This window comes from Mirounga angustirostris, unplaced genomic scaffold, assembly GCF_029215605.1.
Source record: "Mirounga angustirostris isolate CCGP_5_RB_7025 unplaced genomic scaffold, mMirAng1.0.hap1 SCAF_5, whole genome shotgun sequence".
Classification (NCBI taxonomy): domain Eukaryota; kingdom Metazoa; phylum Chordata; class Mammalia; order Carnivora; family Phocidae; genus Mirounga; species Mirounga angustirostris.
The window spans coordinates 100,147,817-100,157,414 of NW_026991713.1; the positions used below are offsets into that span (position 1 = coordinate 100,147,817).

At 48.0% G+C, this 9,598-nt stretch overlaps 1 protein-coding gene across 1 annotated transcript in view; it reads left to right on the forward strand.

Annotated features, from left to right (window-relative positions):
• LOC123844069 (maestro heat-like repeat-containing protein family member 2B) overlaps nucleotides 1–9,079 on the forward strand; it is a 38,329-nt gene extending 29,250 nt beyond the window's left edge. Inside the window, exons 12-19 of the mRNA XM_045874068.3 lie at nucleotides 1,980–2,084; nucleotides 5,313–5,467; nucleotides 5,712–5,846; nucleotides 6,525–6,678; nucleotides 7,463–7,600; nucleotides 7,805–7,922; nucleotides 8,337–8,500; nucleotides 8,827–9,079. Of these exons, the coding sequence (XP_045730024.1) occupies nucleotides 1,980–2,084; nucleotides 5,313–5,467; nucleotides 5,712–5,846; nucleotides 6,525–6,528 (399 nt within the window). The 3' untranslated portion in view covers nucleotides 6,529–6,678; nucleotides 7,463–7,600; nucleotides 7,805–7,922; nucleotides 8,337–8,500; nucleotides 8,827–9,079. The remainder of the gene's footprint in view (nucleotides 1–1,979; nucleotides 2,085–5,312; nucleotides 5,468–5,711; nucleotides 5,847–6,524; nucleotides 6,679–7,462; nucleotides 7,601–7,804; nucleotides 7,923–8,336; nucleotides 8,501–8,826) is intronic.
• Nucleotides 9,080–9,598: the final 519 nt, after the last annotated feature.

Consider the following 9,598-nt stretch of genomic DNA (forward strand, 5'->3'; position numbering starts at 1 on the left):
ACATCCTTTAGGGGCCACATAACAAATTCCTCTGTACAAATCTTCCCTATAAATTGCTAGATCTAGACTATGTTAGATCCTAATTTTAATTATTAGATCTAGATCATGAATCTGATCAATTTTTGGCAAGATTACTTCAGAAGTAGTCTTATCTTCTTCCACCAAGAAGCACATGATGTCTAGTTGTCTTCTTGTGGTGTTCAGAACTTTTTTTTAAATTAACATAAAATGTATTATTTGTTTCAGGGGTACAGGTCTGTGATTCATCAGTCTTACACAATACACAGCACTCACCATAACACATACCCTCCCCAACGTCCATCACCCAGCCACCTCATCCCTCCCACCCCCCTCCACTCCAGCAACCCTCAGTTTGTTTCCTGAGATTAAGAGTCTCTTATGGTTTGTCTCCATCTCTGGTTTCATCTTGTTTCAATTTTTCCTCCCTTCCCCTATGATCCTCTGCCTTGTTTCTCAAAGTCTACGTATCAGTGAGATTATATGATAATTGTCTTTCTCAGATTGACTTATTTCCCTTAGCATAATACCCTCTAGTTCCATCCACATCGTTGCAAATGGCAAGATTTCAATTTCTGATGGCTGCATAGTATTCCATTGTGTATATATACCACATCTTCTTTATCCATTCATCTGTCAATGGACATCTGGGCTCTTTCCATAGTTTGGCTATTGTGGACATTGCTGCTATAAACATTGGGGTGCATGTGCCCCTTCGGATTACTACATTTGTATCTTTGGGGTAAATACCCAGTAGTGCAATTGTTAGGTCGTAGGGTAGCTTATTTTCAACTTTTTGAGGAACTGCCATACTGTTTTCCAGAGTGGCTGCACCAGCCTGCATTCCCACCAGCAGTGTAGGAGGGTTCCCCTTTCTCCGCATCCCCGCCAACATCTGTTGTTTCCTGACTTGTTAATTTTAGCCATTCTGACTGGTGTGAGGTGGTATCTCATTGTGGTCTTGATTTGTATTTCCCTGATACTGAGTGATGTTGAGCACTTTTTCTTGTGTCTGTTGACTATTTGGGTGTCTTCTTTGCAGAAGAAATGTCTATTCATGTCTTCTGCCCAATTCTTGATTGGATTATTTGTTCTTTGGGTGTTGAGTTTGATAAGTTCTTTATAGATTTTGGATACTAGCCCTTTATCTGATATGTCATTTGAAAATATCTTCTCCCATTCTGTCGGTTGTCTTTTGGTTTTGTTAACTTTTTCCTTTGCTGTGCAAAACATTTTTATCTTGATGAAGTCCAAATAGTTCATTTTTGCCTTGTTTCCTATGTCTTTGGCGATGTTTCTAGGAAGAAGTTGCTGCAGCTGAGGTCGAAGAGGTTGCTGCCTGTGTTCTCTTCAAGGATTTTGATGGATTACTGTCTCACATTTAGATCTTTCATCCATTTTGAGTCTATTTTTGTGTGTGGTGTAAGGAAATGGTCCAGTTTCATTCTTCTGAATGTGGCTGTCCAATTTTCCCAACACCATTTGTTGAAGAGACTGTCTTTTTTCCATTGGACATTCTTTCCTGCTTTGTCAAAGATGAGTTGACCATAGAGTTGAGGTTCCATTTCTTAGTTCTCTATTCTGTTCCATTGATCTATGTGTCTGTTTTTGTGCCAGTACCATACTGTCTTGATGATGACGGCTTTGTAATAGAGCCTAAAGTCCGGAATTGTGATGCCGCCAGCTTTGGTTTTCTTTTTCAACATTCCTCTGGCTATTCAAGGTCTTTTCTGGTTCCACACAAATTTTAGGATTATTTGTTCCATTTCTGTGAAAAAAGTTGGAGGAATGAAGGCTTCTGCTGTCAAACTCATATATAACCAGCCTGTAGGCAAAAGAAGTCCTATTCTCAGAAGTCTTGTCCTGATCCTTTGCAGAAGTCAGGTTCAGGTTACATTTCTACCCTCTGGAATGCAGCTGAACAGACCCTCACCCCTCACCTCATTCTCTTCTTCCTTTAGCTTCTGGACACCTGGCTGAATTCCCAGAAGGACAATGAGAGGGAACGGGCCATGTGGTGTGCTGCCCGTATTCTTGGCTTCACTGCAAAAATGAACAACTTCGGAGTGAGTGGAAGCCTGTCCTGGAGCCTGGGCCCTCATCCCTACCCTTACCCCAAACTTCATCACATATTACCTAGCCTCAATTATTCATCCTATCCTCTATTTCCTTGGCCCCATCCTCTATTTTCTCTTGTGCATCCCATCAGCTCTCTTTTCTCCCTTAGTCTTTTTCCCTACCCACCAATTCAATTCTGTTTCACTTGGTTCAGTTTGATTCCACTCATCTCAACAAGCAGTTACTGAATACTCACCTTGTGCCATGCACCATGCTAGGTATTACAGTGGTTACATAGATGACCAAGACAGTTTCCTGTCTTCATGGATCTTTATAGTCCACTGGGAAGAGAGGCATGCATAGAACAAACTTAAATAGGAGGTGATAATGAACCTAAAAACCAAATATAGTAGGAATAAAAGATCAAAACCAAATGAAGTACAAGTGAAGGGAAAGCTTCATAGCGGAGGGGACATTTGAGCTGGGCTTGAAGAATGAGTGCAGTGTCAAGAGGCAAAGAAGAGGAACAGTGTAAGGTCATTCTAAAACTATGATCCCACAAGTTTTTAATAGCTACAACTCACCTGTCTAATTCCATTCCCATTAACCTCATCTAGCCTCACCTCTCATATCTGTCATGCATCTCCTCCTCCTCTCTTCTTGCCTTGACTCAGCCTAAGATATTGGCTGGGGTAACTTGTGACTTCCAGCTCTCCTCCACAGATGGACATCGAGTTCACTTGGTTGGGGCGTTTGGTAAGCCTGCTGGCCATACGCTGCCAGGACCCAGTGGACAATATCTGCTTCCTGTCTGCACAGGCTGTCTACAACATTTACTGTATCCTCCTCCTGCAAAAGCGTAAGGAGAATCTCCCCTTTTCACTTCTGCTCTGGCCTCCCACCTAGGTTTGGTCATTCCCCCACACACTGTCCTGGAAGAGTGACAGCTAAGAAGTTATCTGAGCATTTTACTTCCAATGAGGAACCTGCTCCTAGACCTCTACTACATATACCCTCCTGGGACAAAATAGCTACTCAGAAAACAGTTCTTTTGAATTAGTTTCTCCTCCTCTGGCTGAGTCCTATACTCTGACCCCACTCTGTCTCTGCTCTAAGGCAGGCAACATGGGGGGTTCCTTTGATGTTATCTCTCACCATTCCTCATCTTACTGCCCATTTCTCTACTCCCTTCCCCATGGGATATACATTACCTCAAGCTGACTTAGTTCAGTGGGTGGTTTGGGTTGGGCAGATGGGAAAGAGGGCAACCTAAGACACCTTCTAAGTGTCTGAGGGGTGGGGTCGGGTATCTTTGTTTCAGAGATGGGAAGGGAAAAACAGGGCTTATGGGAAGAAGAGGGCAAGACTGAAGTCTATAGTGCCAACGTGTTCTATAACAACATCTCTGAGATTGCCAAGGTGAGAGGGCAGGGCCAGAGCAAAGTGGGAAGAGCCTCGGACTCTCACCTACATCATATCATAGACTCCTGGGGTGGGACTCCTTTTTCCCATCTTCTTTTCCATTCCATTGCTGCATGTGAACTTTTTCCTTGGGGAACTTTTTCCACATGCTATCACATGCTTCCCCTTAAGCATCATGGGTCCCAATTCTGCTTTCTTACCTGTCTGCTCAGACGCATTTTCTTCATGCTAATGATGCCTTGTGAGCAATGTGTAGATTCAGCCCATGTCTCAAAGATATGTCACTAAGGATCTCGGTCTCAGGCCTTCTCTCCCAGCACCCTGCCTCTGAGCCTCTGACCTATGAGCCCCTCAGTGCATCTGAGGTCAGTGTTTTCTCCCTCCCATCCCCAAAGACTCTGTTCCCAGTGAAAGGGTCTTCTAGGAGCTAGGCAGACAGCACAGGCCTAGGACAAAAGCACATCATATTCCCGAGAGAGGGTCTCTCCACCTACCCTAACTAGGAAGGATGGTACAGGCTAGCTCAAGCAGGAGGCCCCAGGTGCAGGCAGCCTGACGCCACCCTGTTGCAGGCATTTGCAGAGTACTTCACCCAGATGCAGCTCACCACCCTGGTGCTGATGGCCATGGAGGGCCTAACCGACAGCAGGGCCAAGGTGTCTCTGGCAGCAGCCCAGCTGATGAGTGCTGTCATGAAAGAGCGGGGCCGAGACATGATGAAGGTAGTGTGGTGCTGTGGTGGGAGCTCTGCTCTGTACACCAGGAGCCTGGGCTCTCTCCTGGCTCTGTTCCTAACTAGCTGAAGAGTCTTGGGAAGTCCCCCTCCTCTAGAGGCCTTAATTCACTCACTTCTAAAGTGCAGGTTTGGGCTAGATTTTCTCTGTGGTCCCACTGAGCTCTGAGATCTGTAATCCTGAGCTCAGAACTGCAGTGCCTTCTATCTGAGGGGCTGATTCCTCAGTTAACAACAGCCACATGCAGGAGGATAAGCAGCTGCAGGGCCTAGTAGCTAGAGCACAAGGAAGCATTGTAGGAGGGGTTCACCTTGATTGCCAGGGGTGTTAGGGGGCTTAGATTTCTGTGAAGGGTAAGGCTATGGATTGCAAACCAGCAAACTCATGGAATGACTGACCTTTGAGTAAATTTTCTTTCGGGATAACATATAAAAATCCACATTTATCACTGAAAAGAATTTTTAAATGAGGCCACATAGGGCAACTCTTTGGGTGGCCACTGTCCCTTTTATATGTGGCATGGGCTCTCCAGACCTTCCTCTCTCTGAATCCCCTGACACCCGTGCCTTCACTCATTTATGTGACTTGCCTGGTCTAAGTCCCAGAAATGGAGGTGTGTCCTAGAGGTATTAGAATACAATGGACTTCCCAGAGGCCCGTATATCAGGAATCTGAGGGCCAAATGAGAGTCCTGTGGTACCCCCACATCCAATGCCCACTGTCCCTGCAGTTTCATGGGTCGAAAGTTGATTTCAGTGGGGAGAGGAAGCCCTGAAGTATCTCCAGGGTTTTTGCCTTCCTTCCTGGAGTCTCATGTGTCTCCCGAGTAAGCTTGGAGCAACTCTCTGAACTTTGGGCTGTGGGCAGGCCTTTGTTATAGTGGGCCTCAGTGAGCTGCTGGAGTTCTTTTTGTGACCCCTGCTGGTCTGGCCTCTGGCATGCTAGAACTCTGCCTTAAGAAGAGTCACTGGCAGGAGTGCAAGTAGCCCTTTGAGTCTAGTCTAGGAATTGGTAGATAGGGAGGAGGAGGGAAGGAAGCAGGGAAACAATCACTGAGACTCTTGTAGCTCTTCCCTCTAGATTGAAGAAATTGTGGAGGGGATTCTGGAACGGCTCAACTCACAGCTGGAGCCCAACACAAAGGAGGAGACCCTGTGGGCCATGTGCTTGCTGGCTGGCAACAACACCCACAACGTCATGCCCTTGCTTCTCAACAAGGCTCTGCCTTGGGATAGGTACCTCTCCCATGGCCCGGGAACCCATTCTCCAGCCCAATAAACCCTCCCGTCCCTCAGCCCGAGCCTAGCCCAAAAATCACTGCACATGGATGCTTTCCCTTTGACATGATTCAAACTTCATCTCTGTGTTCTCTGGCCAAGTCTAGGCCCTGAGAACTGGCCCTTCATGGGCCCGAGACCAGACTATTCCTAGGAACTTGGTCACCCAGGCCCATGACACAGCTGTCCCTGGGTCCTGCAGAACCAATCTGGCCCTGTGGAAGGCATTTGGCACCCAGCGAGAGACCACAATCAGCATCCTGCAGCTGCTCATAGGCATCCTGGAACAACTCCACTCCACGGAGGAAACTAAGGAGATGGCCTCCAGCCTGTGGCGGTCAGCATGGGGGCAGGGGGAGCCTAGGACTTACTGTTCTTGGACTTAGGGGCAGAGCTGAAGGTCAAGGGCCGCAGGGTAGGAGTAGGTCTTAGAGAGGAGCAATCACTAATACCGTACATTTGAGGGGCACCTGGGTGGCTCAGTTGGTTGAGCGTCCGACTTTTGATTTCAGCTCAGGTTCTGGTCTCAGGGTTGTGGGATCCAGCCCCCTGTTGGGCTGCGTGCTCTGTGGGGAGTCTGCTTGAGATTCTCTCTCTTTCTCTCCCTCTCCCTCTGCCCCTCCTCCAGCTCATGCTTTCTCTTTCTCTAAAATAAATAGATAAATCTTAAAAAAAATATGGCGCTCCAGGGCTTGGGGGGTGTGTGGCATGAGGATTGGAGGCGGAAGAGGTTTGGTTGCCAGGGGTAGACAAAGTAGTCCCCAAATAATTTTCTGCTAAAAAGTTAGAGTTGCTTCCCATTCTGTTTTTGATGTCAGGGGAGTGAAGAGAAAGCAGATTGCATGTGTGCAATCTCATTTCCCTAAGGAAGAGTGGTGGGCTTTCAGTCTTTGGGTGCTTCTTACAAGCCTGAGTCAGAGTGAGCTGTGCCCTTTGGGCAGTGATGGGGAGGGCAGGGTGGGACTCAGTGATGGGGCCATGGGACCATCTTATGTCTTCCTCCACTGTCTCCCAGGTGACATGTGCTCTGTGTGAGATGCTGTCAGGGTCCCTGTGCCAGGAGGCCGTCCAGGAGTTCTATCCCCAGCTCTTACTGTCCCCCAGAAGATGGTGGTCTTTAGCAAGGAGGGAGGCCCAGGCAGCAAGAGCAAGCCCTTTGACCCCACTAGGTAAGCTTAACCCTCTCATGATGGATGGCTGGGACTAGTCCATTCCAGAGGGCCCTGGACGACCCATATGCTAGAATATTCTCACATATTTTCAAGCTTCTCGTTTCTCTTCTTGTACGCATGCTTCAGCTGATTCATTCAACACTTCATGTCCATGTTCATAACTGTACACGAAGAGATTCAACTAGATGGTAGGTGACAGGGCAAGCCCACACCTACGTCATTCGCTCCGTGCAGTTGTGGCCGTTCGAATCTCATTGACCTCTGGCTTGGCTTTGTCGCTAGCTCTGCCATCTTGCACAACACAACTGGGATTCTGTTTTCTCATCTTGAAAATGGGGGTTGGACTCCTAAATATGTGGTTGTCACACTTTTTTCTTAAACCTCAGGACATTCTACTCAAATGAAATCTTATGTAAAATGAAAACAAATCAAACCAATAAGCAGAGACATTCTGATTAGATGGGTGTGGAGGTGAAAAGATATCCTAACCCCATTCTGTGCCCCGGAGAGCAAAACTGGAAAACCACAGCACTGAGATCTCTCTAGAGTCTCCTTTATAGGACTCTGTGGTTGAATGAGGGCCAGGGTTTGAAGGAGTGGATGGGCAATCTGAGATGGGTTTCACAGAGCCATAGATTTTTGTCAACAGGAAAGCAGAACACAGCTACCAGAGCAGGAAACTGTCTCCTGGCTTCCCAGCACAGGATACAAATGAGGGCATAATGTCTTGTCCATCCTTTTGTCCCTTTCTGTTCACAAACCCAATGGTGGTGACCTTCAGTTGTGCCCTGGAGGTAGTGAAGTTGGTGTTCTTGGCTGCTGCATATGACGGAGTGGTGGTCTATGAAAATCAGCATCACTGCTGGGACCTTCTGTCCTGCCCCAAGTTTTACTACATAGGGATCATGGACCTGACAAGGTGAGGCTATTTCCCCAATAACCCTGGCACCACTCTAGTCCCCGGACCCCAATTTCCCAAGTCCCAGCCTTCAACTGTCCCTTCCCAACCTCCCAGCCCTCTGGTCTCCTGATTCCTCAGCCCTCATGTCTTCCCTGTTCCATGCACACTGGTCCCTTGCCACCTTCCCCGCAGCAACTGTTGGCTTCTTGTGTCCCACCCCAGTGGCATTGTCAAGAACTCTGAACCTGCCATCCTGCACCACATCCTCAACCTCGTCAGGAACTTCCTCTATAGTTCCAACTCTCATCGGAAGATCCTGGCCAGGACCTTCTATGCACAGGTGAAGCCTGGGGAAAGTTCCACAGCCTGACCCATTCATTTCCTGGGCTGAGGAACATTTAACAAAAATGTTAAATAACTAGTCCCCAAAAGAGGAAAGAATAAGACTGAGCCATTTAAAGTGGGGTTCCCTTCTCTGGCACTTCAGGTGCCTGGTTAAAGGAGGCAGGAAAACCTGAGGAGGGGGCCAGTAGCTCAACCTCCAGAATGATCCATGGATCCTAGCATCTGACTCAAAATTCAAACCTTATCAGCATTATCCTCTATCCTCCTATCAGGATAACCCCCTTAGTCTCCACCCCATGTGTACAGATCTGCCACTGCTCTCAACTGGACATACTCCTTACCTGAGTTTGGGACCCAAGGGAGGACTGAGGTGGGTACTGGGTACTCATAACATTTTCTCCATCCATAGGTGTAGTCTCCTCATACCCACAGCTCCTCTGGCACCGATCAGTGGCTCAGACTCTGGGGCAAGACTTTTTGGGCAATCTGATCAAGTGGGTCAAAGAGCCCAACCTCATTATGAAGGAAGTTGGGCTTCGTGGAATCAGTAACCTGGCACTGCACCCAGGACAAGTAAGAGTGGGGAGGACCAAATGGGAATCAAGTGTGAGTCCTTGAAACATTTAATTTACCTCCCTTGGGTCTCTTAGTTATCTTGGGTTTAGCACATTCCCAACGTCCATCCTAGGGCAGCACAACATCTGGTTTGTAGACTTACATAGACTGGTCATCAGGCCTCCCAAACCCCGTGAGCACCAGCCTTCTACTTCCTAGGCACATCCAGCTCCCGGATTGCCCATGTCTGTTTCTCTTAGACACCATCTGTTTTCCCAAAACCCTGTTCCCAGAGTGTTGCATGATCCCCAGGTGGTGAGTGATCTCTGCCTTCTTCCAAACAGTCAGAATCTCTGAAGGTCCAGGTTCCATTCTTGCGAGACTTCCTGAAGAATGAAGCATGAGTGACAGTGCAAGCAGTAAAGAGCCTACGGAGGGGCGCCTAGGTGGCTCAGTCGTTAAACGTCTGCCTTCGGCTCAGGTCATGATCCCAGGGTCCTGGGATCGAGCCCCACATCGGGCTCCCTGCTCGGCGGGAAGCCTGCTTCTCCCTCTCCCACTCCCCCTGCTTGTGTTCCCTCTCTTGCTGTGTCTCTCTCTGTCAAATAAATAAATAAAATCTTTAAAAAAAAAAAAGAGCCTACGGAACATCATCTGTCATGGGAAGGGAGAGGACACCAAGGTGGTCTTTTGTAGCATTTCCAAGCAACTGCGTCCACTCCTCAATGATGTATGGGCCTGGATCCCTAGGATTAGTTGGGAACAGCATGGGCTGGGGCTGATGAGGAATCCTGGAAACTGAGCTGAGGGTACTGGGGCAGGGCTATGGGATTATGGTGGAAGGCTGAAGTCATAGAGGGGCAGCCAAGAGGAGACTTGGCTACTTGAAGCCATGCATAGGATTGTCCCCAGCGCATTCCCTATTACAGACAGACCTAGCACACACTCATCTGCCTAGTCTCTCACCAGGAGCCACTGAAGGAAAAAAAGTGACATGCTGCTATGAAATTGGTTCTGGAGTGAAGAGTGGGGAGACCACTCACAACTCTACCCTCTTCCCAGACAACACAGGGACCCCAGAATGCTAGCAATCTTGTCGAAAGGACCCAAAGGCTC